The 18,801-nt window shown below is 40.3% G+C and overlaps 1 protein-coding gene across 1 annotated transcript in view; it reads right to left on the bottom strand.

Annotated features, from left to right (window-relative positions):
* The window catches only part of SLC9A9 (solute carrier family 9 member A9), a 3,618,317-nt gene that overhangs the window by 2,902,234 nt on the left and 697,282 nt on the right, over nt 1-18,801 (bottom strand). The window contains exon 5 of the mRNA XM_044071972.1: nt 14,514-14,629. Coding sequence (XP_043927907.1) covers nt 14,514-14,629 — 116 coding nt within the window. The remainder of the gene's footprint in view (nt 1-14,513; nt 14,630-18,801) is intronic.

Here is an 18,801-nt window from a genome sequence, read left to right as displayed (position 1 = left end):
AGAAGTAGCGGGTATCAGGGGCAGCGAAAGCATCTCACTGAGTACCGGCGAACTGGCGACTGGCTTAGGAGAAGCGTCGTCGGCAGTTTTGGACCTCAACGGCTGTCTCTGTCCTTTTCTTTGCATTTTTTCGGTATTCCGGTAGTCGGATGGCTAACCGATGTCATTTCTGGATAATTAAACCGAGAACCGAAATATTTAGAGGCAAAAATGTACCGACGACGGATAGTGCGCTGATTACTTAAAGCACAAAACCAACAGCAAGGTACGTCGTGGTCAGGGCCTAGGCAAGGAATACAGTACAAATGAAAATCCTTATGAGGTATTTGCTTCCCACAAGTAATACAATTATTAACTTTTACTGACATCGGTAAGGAGCAAGAAAAAGTTTCCCCAATGGGGTACTTAGCTTTTAGTTGAAGACTTCGGTTCTGAAACTCGAAAATGAAAATTTCAGGAGTCGGCCGACCGGCACTTGCAAACTGCTTCTGCTTCGGGCACCGCGCGGCAAGAAAGACTGATGTAATAGCATCGGCTGCATGTTTTATACCCCTGACGACCTGATGTCATGCAAGAAGGGACAGCAACCACTGCAGGACCCAAGACTTTGTTAATCAGGCCGACTGAGGGCAACCTGCCAGCAGATTACCCAAATGTAATGACTGCAACAGTGAAACACGAAGAACATCTCCTGAATGACTCTTTTACCAAGCAGCTTTTTTTATTTCTTGCGCTGCTGCCTTCCATTGGGTGGGTGGCACATCGGGAAATTTTCTCAAATGGAGGTATGGTAAGGAAAGAGAATCATACAGCCTCTGGTTATGATTCTCTGCACCCATACATCTTGGATGATGGAAATCCAGGCCATGGGGTATACAGACAACCACCTCCCCAAATGCCTCCAGAGTACAGCAGTCAGGCAATTGTTCAGGAGCACTGAAAAGGCCTGTAGGAAAAGGGACTCACTGAAAGACTTCATGCTGCAGTTCACCTCTGGCGCTGGGGTTACATTCCATATGACTGTTCCCCCAATGCTTCTGGGGGGGTCTATCACTAGAAGCATCTGGAGCAAAACCTTCAGACTTGTGGAACCACAGTTTCTTCTCACCATTTTGATTTGTAGAGAAGGTCTGTTATGGGGGAGGTGGAGCTTAGGAAAACATATTCCAATGACAAACAAGGTCTTGCCCTCCTGCTTGCTTTTAGACAGCGCCACTTTAACTTTCAGCCCAAACAAAGTGAACCCATCATAGGGGGTGTTAACAAACAATGTCTTGAAGTGTTCCATAAAGTCACTGAGATGCATCCAACACTGCCAGTGAACAGTTGTACTGGTGCCTGCTGCTCTCGACATACCAATAGCCACATTCACAATACGGTGCATGGACATGTTCAACAGGGACTAAAGGGTGGTCAACTGCATGTTGACTGTTTTTTTAGCCTCTGCAGATAAGGACCCAGACAGGGATATGGACATCTCTTTTGTCAAATCCCTCTGAAAACGTGTAACAGGTGCCAAACTGATCAGTGCCTTACCAGCAAAGGTCGCTGATACAAAGACCTGTTTATCAAAACTATCTAATACCCTGAACTCTATGTTAGGGGGATGAAGCTTTCCTCTGCGAGCTCCTTCTTGTTGGCAATTGCCACCACCATAGAAACCACCCCAAGACCCTTGCTTCAAAAACATCAGTCTTTAGAGGAAACAAAGATTTTGTCATGCTCCTGAGGAACGGGTTCAACTACGTCTGGTTCCTTCCATGCCCACCACAAAACTAGGTCAACCAGTTCATCAGTGGAAGGGGTCCACCATCCAGATGTAGATGGGCCAGTCTTAAAAGCCTTAAGAAATGCAGATTCCTCCTGGGAGGGGGCATGAGTGGACCCCCCCTTTCTGTATGAGTGGTTTGAGTATCTCGCTAAAGGACACATCCTCAAGGGCGTACCTGGAGGACCCCTCCTTTTCATCAAAAACAGTATCTTCTGTAAGGGACTCCTGTGGGGAGTCAATATGCCTCCTTCTTTACAAGTCCTTCTGATAACCCTCTCGAGTGGAATGCTCTGGGGAAGACTCCAAAGCAAACAGAAGTCCACAACATAAACTGCCTCAAGACTCCAAGGGACTCGCTGTCCTGACATTACGGAATATGAAGGACAAGGACTCAAAGAGTTCTGTAAAGTATGGATGGATTCAAGTAGGGAAGGGAAGCTTGCTCTCTACACTGAGAAAGCACTCTCTCAAAGGCCTTGAAAGCCGACAACAGGAATTTGGCTTCAAAGTCAAAGCTGGTGCCGAGCTGCTTAGGGCCAAAGTGCTGACAGGATGGAAACGGGAGGGCTCAAGCAGTTTCAGAGTTGACCACAACCCTATGATGCTTGCCCTGGCACCTCAACTCTAATACCCATCAAGATCCGACGCACTCTCTGGCGAATGGGTCAGAGAAATGATCTGTGCCAACAAAGTCCAAACCTTCAGCTCCAAAGTGGGCAAATCCAAAGGTTCCTTCAGATCCACATGGCCTGAGTCTATGGGTCAGATCAGGAAAGGAGACATGATCAGAGAGGAGGAAGGGACAAGCCTCAAGCTCCCAACAGGGGTCAGAGTTGGGAGGACTCTCAAATAGATTTGGGTCCACAAGAAGTTTTCATCTTTCTGTCTACTTCCACTTCTGAAAGAATCATGGAGGAATGCACTGACCTTAAGCATGACACTGTGGATGAGGGTCTTGATATCCTTTGAAAGGAACTTTCCTGCAGGAAGGGTGACCTGAGCATAGGGCTTACTACTGCTGGGAAGAGCCAGAGTTCTGGTAACAGAGGAATGGAAGACATATTTGCCTGACTCCAATGCCTGAGCTGAATCTGATAGCGTATGGATCTTCAGCACCAGGCTGGAAGGACCTGAGCATTCTGGAGACCTCTTTCTGGAACAGTCCTTATGGAAGACATATTTGCCTGACTACAATGCCTGAGCTGAATCTGATGGCTTATGGATCTTCAGCACCAGGCTGGAAGGACCCAAGCATTCTGGAGACCTCTTTCTGGAACAGTCCTTATGTTTTTCCTTGAGCTATTCTCTGTCTTTTTCTTTTTCTGTACTTTCCCCCCATTTTCCCTCATCTGAAACTTTATTGGTTGCCAGGGAAGAAGCCAATGGAGACTATGATTGGGCAACTTCTCCCACTGTGGCAGGGAGAATCCTTTTGACCACTAACTTGTTGCACCATTCAGTGATGGCCCTGGCTTCAAAAGAGGCACAAATCGAATGGCCCTCATCTAAATGAGATGGTCATAACCAGCACACACATTTTGTGTGGACATCCTGATTAGGAATTTTGCTCCCATTTCTTGAAACATGAGTGCTCCTCTGCCTTTCTTGAAAGCAAGGGAAAATCCTAAAAACTAGATACCAACAACAAAAGCAACAACAACAAAGATAAAGAATACACTAGTTGTAAATACCAAGAAAAATTCTAGACTACAAATAGAAACCAAAAGCTACTATTTAATATCAACAAGTGGGAAGAAAGAAACTATACCTCAAAAAGCACCAAGAGGCGATAAAACGTTTTTTATACGGGTGTGTGTGTGTGTGTGTGTGTGTGTGTGTGTGTGTGTGTGTGTGTGTGTGTGTGTGTATAAATATGAAGGGGTGGTAGGTTGACAACTAGGAAAAACACAGCAGAGTAAGAGGTAAATTTTAATACTGTCCCAAAAAGGGAAAGAGAACAAGAAAAATGCACTTAACTGACACCCAAAACACTGAGCCTAGAGACCTATGTCTGAGGCAATCGAGTGGAAAATTAGATCGGAAGTAACTTAGTAGAAAGAGGTGATTATGGGTAAGGGTAAGAGCCTGAACCTTGATCCAAAGTCTGAGAGTGGCTACAGTCGGTTCAGATCAGATTCAAGGACTGATGTAACAGACAACATCAAATCCTTATGTTGCCAATAGATATAATTATCTATGAACCTACTTTATACCTCACCTCTTTAATACAATGTTAATATTTTCTGCCCTACCTGGTACCTTCCCTCACCTCAATTTCTTTGAATTTGTAAGCACTAATTACATGGCCGATTTGCTATTTGACAAATCCACTAATACAATTCTTCAAATGCTCAATGTTTAACATCTATTAATGTATAAGTATCTATACTGTGGTAATTGCCTTTACTTCACATGAATGTAATATAATTAAATGAATGCATAATTGTTAATGTACATTACTAAATGTCTGTTCACGTATATTACTGAATGTCTGTTTAAAAATGTAGTAATATGTTTCATCTTGTCTCCCCAAGCCTATGCCGAAAAGAGGTTTTTGACTAAACCCAGTTAGACAAAAAAAATAAATGGAAAAATAAAGTAAAAATAAAATGTATATATATGAATGATATAGTTCTTGGAACTATCATCACAGCTACTGGTTTCTTGAAGCTAAACACCTGAAATCTATACTTACTAAAAAAAACTTCCATATGAAGGGTGCAGCCAACACTTCCCTCCATAGCTTCCTTAACAGTAATGTGAACTCCAATGTCATGGCACTTCAGGTAAAGCTAGATTTAGGTTTTAGACAGTATAAAAACTGTGCAGCACTTTTTGACTGATATACTGTTTAACAGCTAGTTTTGGAAACCAGGACTTTGCTGTCTATGCATCAGTAAATAGCTATGATCCTTGGATGCCGTAAAGTAAATCCTTGTAGCTAATGACTACCCTCCCTTCCTGAATGTGCTCAAAAGCCATAGCTGAAGTTCTGCGTGTAGACAGCCTATATGCTAATTTTTCTCAAACTGTGCTCAGGAGTTATTCATAGGCTGATTACAGACTACTCATGTGCTGTCAGTCTTTCACTAATTCCTAGGACTACAGGTCTAAGTTGTAAAATAGCAATAACAGTCCCAGTTCAATAAATCTGCTAATACTAACTCTGCCAAACACCCAGCAACTACAGGACTATCATGGGGGGGGGTGCACTATTTTAATCAGTGCACAGCATCATTTCAGAAGTGGCATACAGTACTGTAACTGCACCCTGGTCACTACCTGACACCATTCTCTACAACTCCCACAAGGGTCTTCAGACCAGTGCTACTTTTACTGATATGGTATTTGAGCTTTAGTTTTATTATCAGGCCTTCCAGTAAACAGTCTGGATTTACTTCCTTAAGTACTGACTAATTTGATTTGGCAATCTACACAGTCCACAGAATTGTCATAAGTCTTCGGAAAGAAAGCTATGGCAACAATGTGACGTCTCTGTTCTTTAAAATCTGATCCAGAGTCGCCAAAGCTTTCCTTCCAAAGACCAACAGTCTTTTAATTGGCTGCAGTCATCAGCTGCAGATGTCATTGGCACAGAAAAATAAAATCTGTTACTACTTCCACGTCTTCCTCACCTACTTGCAAATAATTGATACAGTTAAAACTGAAATATTTGGCCGCATAATATACAGACAGGATTAACGGGATAAGACACTGATGCTGAGAAAGATTTAAGGCAAAAGAAGAAAGGGGAGCAGCAAAGGTCAAGTTGGATGGACAGGCAGTATTTACTGAAGTAATGAAAATGAATTTGCAAGAACTTAAACAAGCAGTTTTTGACAAACAAGCTTTATGTATTAAACTCCTTGAGTGCATAAGGAGTTGGACTTGATTAAATGATCTCAACAAAACAGTTTGAATGAGCTGTGAAAACAGAATGTGTTACTGGGTCATCTTCTTCCTCTTCTGTACTGACAGGGCAAGATGACATTTGCTTTATTTTTGTTAACCAACAATCCAGCTTTTGTGCTTTCTACTTTGACCTTTGTCGACAGGCTCCTCCTTGCTTTCAGCCATCAGAGTAGTATCATCTTCATATCTGAGATTTTTAATATTTCAAAACGCAAAAATAAGCTAACCACACTACTAAAGGAGACTCACAAGCAAAACAACCAAAGAGAGAAAAATAACTGTGAATCAACCAACACGGTCCAGGCAGGATAAACGTCTGTTGAACATCAAGAATGTATAAAAAACTGTTTTATTGAAGAAGGTTAGCGCTTTCGCTGGGTTACCGCTTCATCAGATCAAATAAAAATGTATGTTAAAACACAGAGATATTTAAAACATAGCACAACCAATCAACTAAAACTAATTAAAAAAGACCAATCAAAAAAAGTGATGTAACCCATATCACCGCCTACTCAGTAGGGCTGGTTTAAGGGAGACACCAATATTAAGTCCTGGGTATTCATATGCATGCAAAGAAGCAATCCATTTTAGCTCATACATCTCAACAACATTATTAAAATCACCTCTTCTAATATGGAAATGCAAAAGTTGCAAAAGTCTGAATTTAAAAGAATTGTGTCCTGGAAACAATAAGGCATGATTAGCTAAAGCATTTGATGTTACATGGTTACGTATGTTGCCTAGGTGCTCAGGTACCCACTCTCTAAGTTGTTGTGTGTTTTTTCCCACATAGAAACTATCACAGGAGCAGCAGGTAGCCAACTATACTAAAATTGCTGCTCCTGTATGTTGTCACAAATCTGGGTGTAAAAATGCGCACTGTAATGGGATGTGTGAAACAAAGTTCAGTGGATATGGAAGAGCATGCCTTGCAACTGTGGCAAGGAAGTGTACCAACTTTACCTGTAGGTATATGGGGTGGAGGCCTTGGTCCATAACATAAAAGTCTTTTGATAGACATATTATTCCTATAGGCGAAGGAGAGGTACTCACCAACTATTTGTCTCACCTTATGATCAGCTAAAAGGACAGGCTAATTCTTTCTTATAATATTGCAATAATATTGTATATCACTAGAATATCTTAGAAATACCCTAGGGTGTTGGGGCTATTTTTTTCTTATAATATTGCAATAATATTGTATATCACTAGAATATCTTAGAAATACCCTAGGGTGTTGGGCCTCTCCGAACCTTCGGTTACTGTTCACAGTCTTTCTACTAGAGGAAAAATACAGGGTCCCTCTGCTTTGTCATTGTTGCAGAGTGGTATTCCTAGCATTAACTATGTGCATCTGTGAGTAACCTCTCTTAGAGAAGCCATTGCTCAATCTATGTACAGTTTCCTGGAACACAAGGTCATTAGTACATAGCCTAGAAGCCCTTAAGCATTGACCATTAAGTATGTTAGAAAAAATATGTGGGGGATGCATGCTGGAACGATGCAGAAGCCCATTCCTCCAACAAGGTTTCCTATATGGTTGTCTCCCTAAAGTACCATCAGAATTCTTAGAAATGGTGACATCCAAAAAATCAACAGAAATAGAAGAATAATTAACAGTAAACCTGAGGAAATTGAGGTACTTTCAAGATATCTAACAAAGTCTGAAAGTTGCCCCACGTCACCTTCCCATAGGAAGACAAATGTCATCCACAAACCTGTCATAGTATTTTACATGATGGCTAAACATATTACTGCTATGTACGTTCTCATTCTCCCACTGTGCTATAACCAAATTAGCATAGCTATTGGCACAGGGGGTGCCCATAGCCACACCTAGTAGATGGAGGTAGTGCTGGTTCTCAAACAAAAACAAATTATTACTTAGAATTAAATCTAATAAAGTACAAACAAAAGTCACCATGAAATGCGTGAAATGACCATGGTGGGAAAGAAAAAGTCTTGCAGCATCCATCCCTGCCTGATTGAGGATAACAGTAAAGAGTGTTTTAATATCCATAGTTACAAGCAAAACATCAGCCAAAGAAAGGGAAGCATTAGCTACAGAGCTATATAAACTAGATAAAAAATGTTCAGTATCCTTCAAAATTGCAGGAGATTCAGCAAGTACTGATTTGAGCTGCATTTCAACAAATTTAGATAAAGGTTCAGTTACCCAACCATGTGGCTACCGGTACAGGAAGAACAAATGGATAGTCCTGAGAAACTTCATCTACACGAATCCACAACAGAAAGTGTTCCTTGCAAACTTGTGTGATTTTGACTGGAATGTACAAGGGCTGTTGAAGAACAGACTACTGTACTGACAGAGTCCACTGCAAAATCCGCAGATGAAATCTGGCTAATGGAACTAGAGTTACTGCTGCTGCCATCAACCCTAAGGCTTGCAAGACTAGTCATGCTGGAAGAGAAGAATGTGTGATTACTTCCAAGACCTGGGATCTGAAGGTTTGAAAGATATGGCGGCAAATAAGATCTGGGATATGCTTGGACACGTAGGGCACTGTGGGAAAAGGGAGGAGAATGAGAGATGGAGCCGTGAATCTGGCAAAAGTGGCCAAGCCAGATCTGATGTCAGATCTTATTATGCAGACCTGGTTCAATACCATTGAAAGGGCCCGATCAGTGCAATGTTTCAATACCTGCCACATGTTTAGACCTACCATACTAGATAAAGGCACTAAGGAAGCGGTGTCTCCATATTTGTAAAAACACTTCAACTCAAAGCTAGTTACAGAAGATAACAATCTGGAACTCTTCCACATCCAACTTACCAATAGCTAGACCCCTTATCACATCATGGCTAACTACAGAATACCCTTTATGTCCCCCTCAGCCCATGACTCCTACCTAACTAGTACAGAATCCCTATGCAGCCAAAGACCATTCTCCTAGGGGACTTCAACTACCCCTCCATTATCTAGGAGACACATACATCCTCAAACATGTATGCCCTGGACCAGTTAGTCTGCAGTCCAACCAAGGAGACAAAGATAAAATCCTGGACTTGGTCCTCACCAATATGGGACAGCTATTATGTGGAATCATTTATTGTCAAATTCTACACAAATATGAATAGCTACATAGATGCATCTGTTCCCCTCCAAAGTACACACAATGTCCACTTCAAAAATAAATCACTACAGTGGAATCCAAATATAAACAGTCTCTATAATTCAGAAACAAACAAAAGATATATATTGCTAAACTTAACAGTGAAATCCAGACCCTGACCAATCAACCAAAGCCAGATATGAGTAAAACTGTCACCCAGATCAAGAACAATCACAAAGTGTTAACTATGTTAGAAACAATGGCCAGCATTGTGCAGAGCTAATAGTAAATTATATCACATACTCAGATGCAGGGCGCACCACCACTCTACAAACATAAATTAAGCTCTAACTTCACCCCTTTTCCTCTCTTCCATTCCCAAATCTCATACCCATCTACACCTCCCCATCGAATCTCCCATGAAGAAGTCCTCAAAGCACTACTCAAGGCTAAGAACACAGCTTCTATGGGGCTAGATAACAGACAGGACTGCCTACAGTCCAGCCTGAAACAGGACTAGCAAGACCCCGTACAAAAGCTATTCAATGTCAGCCTTCAAACAGGCTTTGTGCTGGATGAATGCAAGACAGCAACCATCTTCTCCTTGCACAAAAGTGTGTTTTCAACAGGCCTGGAAAGTTATAGACCCATGAGTTTTACCAGCCTCATCTGTAAGGCTATGGAAAGGATCATTATGGAATTACTGAACATCATTGGTAATGTTAAAACTCTTGATCCAAGCCAGTTTGGATTTGTTAAGGGCAAGTCTTACCTACGTAATCTGGTTTACTTCTTTGAGAAGGTTTCTGAAGCAACGAATGACAGCAAATCAGTACACACTGCATATCTAAACCTCGTAAAAAATCTGACACCATCCCTCTCTCAGGTATCATAGACAAAACATCCCATCTAAATGTTAATCCCCTTGTAACTCAATGGAGAGCAAACTGACTCAAAACAGAACCAAGGAAATTAGGGTGGTCTGTTCTACCTCCTCTGAGACTTGCCACTAGTGATGTAACCCAAGGTTCAGTTCTTGGGCCACTACTTTTTGGTATTTACTTCTCAGAGGTCAAAGGTACTGTTATGGGTTGATGGCTGATCAAAGTTTACAAATGACTGTAAACTAGATTCCATCATACATTCCCCAGTGACCACAGAATTCCTCTAAGGGGGGCCTTTTTCAATTCAACAGCCAGTGTCAAAACTATGGCCTAAAACTGAATGCCAGAAAACGTACACTTTGGCAAACAGGAGTCTCTTCTAACTATCACATTGACAACACACTCCTGAAAACTGATCCAGTATTTAGGGGCCTGTGAACCTATGTCAACAATGAACCATATTTCAATCACCATGTATCCACTATTGTAAGAAAGTACTTTTTCATTGCAAAGCTTATTAGTAAGGGTACGGTATCCAGGTCCAGGGGTATGATCATTCCAATGTATTTTGCACTCATCTGCCTCATTGAGTATAATGTACCCTTTGGCATTTATCTTCCCAAACATCTGACACAAGATGAATGCCCACAATGCTTTCTTGCTAAGAAGAAACTACAGCCTAAATCATAAAAAACCTATTTAGACCATCGCAAAGACTTGTCCCTCTTCTTGCTATCCTACAAGCTATTGAGTGGTGATGTCTGCTTTGCATAGAAAACCCCAACAGATTCACAAATTCAGTGGGTCATATAATATGCACAAGAGATCTAAGTTTCTGCTGCAACATAAACAGAACATGTTGGAGGGACAGATATGTACCACAAAGAATATCAGTTTTTTTTTTTTTTTTTTTTTGGGAATGTCTTCATCTTCACATAGAGCAAAGTAATTCTCCTTCACTGTTCAAATGCAATCTGGACAAATGGATGAGTAACTCCAAATTCATCCCTGCTTTAGCACCCTTGACTCTCATGGACAGGGCAATGTGTAAATGTGCTGCTCAACTCTGGGTTATTTGCACTAAAGAAAGAGGCTTTCTATGCAATGTTTAGTTGGGGATGAGGGACAGGAGATGGTCTGCAGATCTCAATCAAGGAGTGACACATGATGAAGGCAGCAGCTGCACAGTTACTGAACTGAAGGCCTAGAAGTGAAAGGAGTCCAGTCAGGCTATGGACAACAGCTTTTGGATGTCCTCAAAACGCTCAAACTATAATGCAACTCGATGCTGACATTGTACATGTTGCTCTCTGCAAGGGTGAAGAAATGCTGGCCTCAACTGGGGTACCTTTAGGAGGTAGAATAAATACTCTGATGGGCTTCTGGTCCTGATGGACACATCACCCTTTCAAGAGACAGTGTCAGAAAATACTGGTAGGATTGGGTCTTTTCCTGCAGATGAGATCAAGGTAGGGATTAAGCAGTCCAGAAATGCTTAAGATGCTGCATGCTGTTGGGCTATCATTGTTAATGCAACATCTGGATCTAAAAACTTTGGTGGTGTTATCCATTTTCAAAAAAGTCTTACTAGGAAATCCAAACCCAAGGTGGATAGGATAGTATCTGACTGTGAGAGAAGTAATATGGATTCTATCCTGGATATGGAACAATGAATTAACTCTGTTCCTGCATGGATACTGGAGAGTTCAAGGTGCTTGGGTAGAACTGTTCATATATTTTTTGGTTCTGGAGGAAGCATGTGACCTTGCAGCCTGGAATGTTTTGTAGGAGGAGCTCGAACAATATAGGATCCCAGAGCTGGTATTGCATGTCACAAGTTCTCTTTATTTGTGTAGTGAAAGTTATGTCTGCATTCTCAGTGTAATGTCAAACATGTTTAAGGTGAGCTAAGGACTCTGAAAAGGGTGTGTCTTGCCTGTCCTCCTGATTGTGGCTTTCAAGGACAGGCTTTGAGGGCAAAACCAAGGTGTGAAGGTATCCAGTAAGGGGACAGACATAAGAATTACATTATGGTGTTTGTTTATTAAGGTACCTGCACGCAGAACACATAAAACACTGTTGCAGGAGATTGTTTACTTATTTTGTTTAGGCAGATGAATACAAATCAGACATAAAATTTAAAGAAATAGTTACTTAAAACTAATTGTGATATCTAAAAGCAGACTTTGTGGGTTCAATGCAAAAGATACTTACTGGAATTCTGGAACACAGACTTAGTACCTCAAACCAAAAAAAGTAGGAAAGGAGGTTGATTACATTGGAGAAGGTACCACAGTGGGAAATAACTGTATGAACTCTCTAAGCCTTGCCCATAGAAGTGCCCTGGCATTGTGCCGCCTGTCGTTAGTTTCCAGTGCCTCTGTCAAGTAGAGCCACTGGAGTGATCTCGGTGGTGAACTTTCTATTTCCCATCCACTCATCAAGATTTCGGTTGAAGAGGGCTAGTGAGGTGCTCTGCTTGACATGTATGGGAAGTCTATTCCAGAGCGCGGGCAGTCTTGGGTTATGAACCTGTCCCTCCAGTATGTTCTGTTGATTGTGGTAATGAGGTTGAGGTCTCTAGAGCGTGTGGTGCGGAGGGATTGGGATTTCTTTAGATGTAGCATTTCTAACAGAGCTGGGTCAGACATGGCTTTGTAAGTCAAGCAGAGATCACCTCTTAGTAGGCGACATGAGACAGAGAATAGCTGGAGTTTTTTTTTAGTCTGTCCATGTAGGATATGTGTTTAAGGCCTAGGATCCTCTTCGTGAGGTACTTTTGTGGCCTCTCCAACTGTTGCAGGTGTCTAGCAAGGTACATGCCAAATGGGGCATTATACTCTATGACTGGTCTAATGAGGGAAGAGTAGAAAGAAATGATGACCTCTTTCTTCCTGGATGCAAACCCCTTGGTAATGAGATGTGGCACACAGAAGGACTTTCTGACCATAGCCCAAAAAGGCTCTCTCAATGCAAACTGCAAAAGCTATGGCAGAAGGTACATTCACAGATTTCACGTTTTCTTAGAATCATCATTGTATCACAGACAATCCTTGACGTAGGAACCAAATGTAGGCAAAGACTCAGCTATGGCACCCTGATGCAAAGCATTACAGGAAATAAGTTCCCATAGAACAACTTAGAGGGGCTCTGCTTTAAGCACTTTTACAAGGTTCCAAGAGGTATGAAAATGCACACTCTGCAAATATCAACAAAGCAAGCACAAAAGTATGTCATAGCTGAGTCTTGACCAATGAAGTATTTACAAGAAAATAAAATAATAAAATGGCTGCAAAAGTATATGTGCATGTGAGAATTAGAATGAAAACCTGAGTATAGCAGCTTATGTGACCAATGAAATGGCTAGACTACTGGTTCCCATATTCTCTTTCTCTCTTTCCTTGCTCTTCAGATGACCAAATATGTCTGGCAGGGGGGGTGGGGGTGGGGGTTCTGAAGTATAGAATTTACTTTTCCTCATATATAACTTAAAGGTGTACATCAGTTTATAATTTCAATTATTAAACATGTATGTATGGAAGAAATTATACAAATAGCTTTAACACGCTTGGAAGTCCAGGCAGCATGGCTAATTTTTATTTGGATGACCTTTGTCTATATATAAAATGCAAACATGGGCAAACCATTTAACCTATTAGGAACTAATATCATACATGTAAAATGGATCATTTACCTGGTATACACTACAGCATTATCAAACAACAGATAAATCAATAATTCAGCGAGTGTCCCAGAGCCAAAATAGTAAAGTTGTAAAGTTTATGAAATGCAAAGTCACAGCAAACAACCTGAACATCATCAGCCTCCATTATATAACAGATGACACTGAAGAAATCATGTTACTTATTTCTGCTGTGGATGTGCCCCTGAAAAATGAAATCTTGGGTCTCGGTGGGCCTACTCTACCAAATAACTTAAAATAAATGTAATCTATTCTCCATTTTATTATACGGCACCACCTCTAGTCTGTCATGTTACTAAAACTACAAATAGTCTTCAAAATAACAACTACACCATTATTCATCTTCTATTGCTCCAAAATCCAGATAGCACATTTTTGTTCTAACTCCTAACACTAAGTTTTACGGAACATTCATGTTTACACTGATGTGGACAGAAAGGCATACACACTCTCCTATAACTGTACAGTTCCAATCTCAGCTAACACAAAAGGCACACATTGCCATAATTATATAGTCTATATCTCTACTAACATGTCTAATTCTATCATAACATGATTAACAAATAGTGCCTATATGGAATATAAGCTTAAGTTACAGCTAAAATCTTTCTCATATCTCCACAAAGTTACTTTCCATAAAATAACTAACTCATAGTGCCTACATTGGAAACAAAGCTTCTCTCGCAATATTACAAAGTCCTAGACCGACAGTACTTAATGTACAAAGATTCCAAAGTGCAAAGCTGAAAATATAAATTGAATCTAATTATCTCTATGCTATTTATATTCTGATATTGCCACTCATTATACTGTAATACTACAAATCTATTTTTAATTACCTATGTTTGAAACTTGCCAATTATGTAACATTGCCTATTAGGTGTGGATTGTGCCTGAAAAGGCTCCTTGGAGCAGGCACTTTATCAACAAATATAAAAATAAAGTAAAATAAAATAATTAATTAAGCAGCTGATCTGTGTGAGCGGTGTCTTGGAGACACCAGGAAACAGCAGATATTAAAGTCATAGTAAAAATATAACCAGTTTCATGTAACTGTTTCTGAGCTGAGTATGAAAATGCTCTTTTCAAGGTTCACACTAATTCTCAGAAACTGCACTGCAAGAAAAACTAAGGTCACAGACAAACATCATTATCGTAAAACAATTACCTGGGTCAGTGGCAGAAATCAAGGCTCCAAAGAATAAACAGTCTGTGAAGTGGAATTCGCCAGCTTTTAATTGGCCAAGCTGCACTGAAGCCTTCACAAAGCCATACATTATTGCCCTGTCAAAGAAAAAAATGTGGACAGTTTAATTTTATAAGGACTTTTATAGTCACTATAATGACTCAATATACCTCCCATCTGTTGTGAGTCCTTAATATTGCTATTTTTTCACTTAGAGTTCCCCTTGCACACAAATATTTACTGACATTGCTAACTTGAATGCTACTTCTGGGCAAGCAACCAATAACTCACTACAACAACGAGACAGAACTATTCCCTAACATTAGATGCATGCGGTCTGCTGAAAGTGCAACAAGACAGACTATGTGGTCTGCTTTTTTAAAGTCAGTGCCATCCATGTATTTGAATGCAGAGATAAGTATAAAGTTGGATGGATTCCTTATTAAACACTAGAGAGCATAAATCTACACTTATTACAAAATTCCTTATCTTCATCACCTCAATCACACATATGGAAAAAGAAAATACAGTGACATGTACATGTAAATAGAAGTTTACTGCAAATTTTACAATTCACAGAATTTTAGAAAAGGTGTTGCTCCTGCTTTGGACTTTTATGTTTATGTCACTATTACATTTTTTCCAATCAGCATACAAACAGATAGGTAGATTTTAATCATTCAGCAAATATACTTTTCAAATAAAAACAAATGAACTGGTTATAGCAGCTGTGCAGAAAATGAATAAATGCATGAATGAACAGCAAGCAGTATAGGGAATAAGACACAATACTTTACGCGCGCGCACACACACACACACACACACACACACACACACACACACACACACACACACACACACACACACACACTGATAAACAGTCACTCACAGTCATATGCACCCAGCATTTACCATCAGTATATTGTGTATGCTGTAAAAAAGAAAGACATCAGACAAGGGCTACACAGTGCTTTAATCCACTCAACTGTCCAGCAAAAAAATTAAATATTTAATCTAAAAATTTTAACATTGAAAACGTAATGGTCACTGGTGTATGGTCTCATGAGTCATACCACTAGTTCAAAATGGATTGAAGAAAAAGAAGGCTCACAAACAAGAATCACTAAACATCCTAAGTGCATCCTGGTCACAACAGCAGGCATAAAATATGCACTGCTGTCTTGTGTATGAGCCTGCACCCCCCCCAACGCACAAACAGGGCTTACACTGAGCAAGTCACTGGGCAGAGTCTCTGGCTTATTAGCACTCCAGACTCCATTGTCACCACACTCTCTGGATTTCAGTGTCTTCCAGTGCCAGTTCTCACTGAACCACAATAACTGTAATCTGAAGAATCTCTCAGAAAGAAAGACACATACACATACAGACATAAACACACACACACACACACACACACACACACACACACACACACGCGCACACACACACACACACACACACACACACACACACACACACACACACACACACACACAGTGAAGACTGGTAATAATATCCAACACTACAGCCCTCTATCCTGGCCCACAGTAGAAAACTGGAACCCCACACATTATCAGTTACTATTTCACTGTTGTTAATAAGGCAAATAGCTGTAAACAGAAAATGATACTGTACAGCAAACCAGTCTAGCAAATTAGATATGGCTACCAGCTGCTTGCCACCCTTTAGTAATAAATACCCTCATCAATAAATAAGTAAACAGATGTCCATCCACACATTTTTACAAGCAAATGAATAAAACACTTAAGAAAGAATCAGATGAGCGTACAGTTATCAGTTAAATACACAGAGATAAGTTGCATAAGGAAACAGGAAATAGTCATTTTGAAGAAACAGATCACAAGAAAAAAAATCCTGTATATGGCTATTCTTGACTGAAAGAATTACAGAGTCTTAGGCTAAACTCTCTGAATTTTAAGGTTAAGACAAAACTATAGAAAAAAGGTCTCCTCTACACATGGACAAGGTGAAATTATTTGAGCAACAGTTGCATGCAGAAAAAAACATCAAAAAACATAATGCTGATCATTGTTTTCCAGAAGCAAAAAATTGCTGGTGTAAATTCTAAGTGTACACAGGCACTGATTCTCTTCTCTTTGGAGATTCTCTCTTCTTTGAGATGATGCGACCCTAGAGTTGGTATATATAGTCTGATGTGGGCGGTGCATGGGGGCTTGCTTCACTTCAAAAAACACTTAAATGTTAATTTTTTGTCCTTCTGCTTTTTGAGCATTATTTTTCAGCATTTTGGATTGTCTGCATTGTGGAAGTACATAGAAGAACTAAACAAAACTCACAGGTCTGCACATCACACATTCCAAGGTAGCACTGTTTTCTTTCTGAGTTCTGACTGTTCACATTTACATACCAATTATTTTGTTTACCCATGCTCTTAGCTATATCCTTAAAAAATGTTCTAATTGTGCTTTTATACCTTGTTAGCTTCTTGGGCTAGAAAGATTTACAGATCTTGTAACCACAGGGCAAAACAAATTATAACTTGTTTCACTTGTCTGCCATACATTTTAGATCCATGTATAAGTATTGTAATACCCAACACAGCAAGGTTACAACTTCAGTCACAAGCTTTCCATAAATTCAAAGAAAAATGTCACAAGTTCACGTATCCTTTCAAGCCACTGGCAAGTACATATACTGCAGATTAAATTAAACATTAATAGTTTACCTGCAACAGATTTTACAACGTTTAAGTGTAGCTCACAAAACTATTATTTTCTGACTCGGAATACAGTTGCATATTTATTTTCAGGTCTCATATATGTCATTAAGGCAATATATGCTTAAGAATATGGTTCTTAAAACTCGGAGAAGTATAAATAAAAACAGCATGCTAACAGCTTGTAACATACTACAGACAGGTTTTTAGTTTTCAAAAGATCCTTTTGACAGTACTAAGTGGTTCAACACATTATGTTTGTCAACTCATTTCACTGATAATCACTGTACTCTGGTACTTTCAGAGAATGCATTAGTAGCCCTCCTTCTACTGCAGAAAGGCAAAGCTCTAAAGAAGCCAATAAAACAGAAATGACACAGATGAATAAAACATACACAGTAATACTGAAAATGAAATTAATTATGACACTACTGCTAGGCAACACACACCAGTTTTACGCACTGATTAACACGTAACAATATGCTCTCTCTGTGTAAGCTGACTATATGCATGCATAGATGGGAACTAGAAAAATAACACTAACATCAGTGGCAGTATTAGTATAAAATAAAGAGCAAGTATGCCTCTGCAGTGACAGGATCTAGGAACACATAAGTGAAGCTAAAAAATGGATACTGAACAATGGGACAAGGACACCGCAGTAGTGCAAACACAATGCAGCGGAATTCATAATCTGTGATGTTGGTTGAGGTGGGGTAAAGAAAACCCTCCAAACCTCCTGCACCACATTTACAAATATAATCAACTCTGAGGTCACTGCATCTCTGTAAAAATGGATTGTTTATACTTAATGTGAACACCTGATCTTAGCAAAGCTACACCACTCAGTAGTCTCCATTTTGGTTTCTTGTTTTTTGCAAGTCAGACTCTAGTGTAAACATATGTTCTGAGTGGAATGTAAAGCAGGTTTCGGGGGGGGGGGTGTCTGTGTCTTGCTTACTAACATTCTAAACTCCAAGAGTGACTGCTGCAGCAACAGTGGCACTGAGAAGCAGGGTGCTGGTGTAGGAGGGTGCAGCTGGGACAGCACTGGCAGTGAAGTGACAGGGAGATGGGATAAAAATGAAGGTGAAAGAGGTGAGAATTAGTGATGTACCAGTAGGGAGGTGACTGAGTAATGGGGTACAAAATAGCTAAGATGCTGTGAGCAGATCCTATGGCAGCAGGTGACAGTTTGATGGGGTACTGCTTGAGGGGTAGTAGGTAGTTATGGGAGCAGACTCTCAGGTGACTGAATACTGATGCAGAGATGAAAATGCAGTGAATGGATGTGAGATGGCATTAACAACGAGGTGATTAAGTGTGGGGCTAAAGCTGAAAGGGGACAGGTAGATGCTGTTGCAGCACTAGCCATAAATTGACAGTTTGGTACTGTAGAGGTGGAGACACAGGAGGTGGGTGTTGTGGCAGTACTGGCAGGGAGGTGACTACGTACTAGGGGTACTACCTGAAATGACGTAGGTAAACTCCGGGCAGAACTGTCTGGGAGATGATGTACAGTAAAGAAAGGTGTCAGTCTTTGTGAAATGCACCTACCCACATTATTGTAGC

Source organism: Protopterus annectens, chromosome 5.part0, assembly GCF_019279795.1.
Source record: "Protopterus annectens isolate FY-2018-M chromosome 5.part0, PAN1.0, whole genome shotgun sequence".
NCBI classification, from domain to species: Eukaryota; Metazoa; Chordata; order Ceratodontiformes; family Protopteridae; genus Protopterus; species Protopterus annectens.
This window is presented reverse-complemented; position numbering and strand designations above follow the sequence as displayed.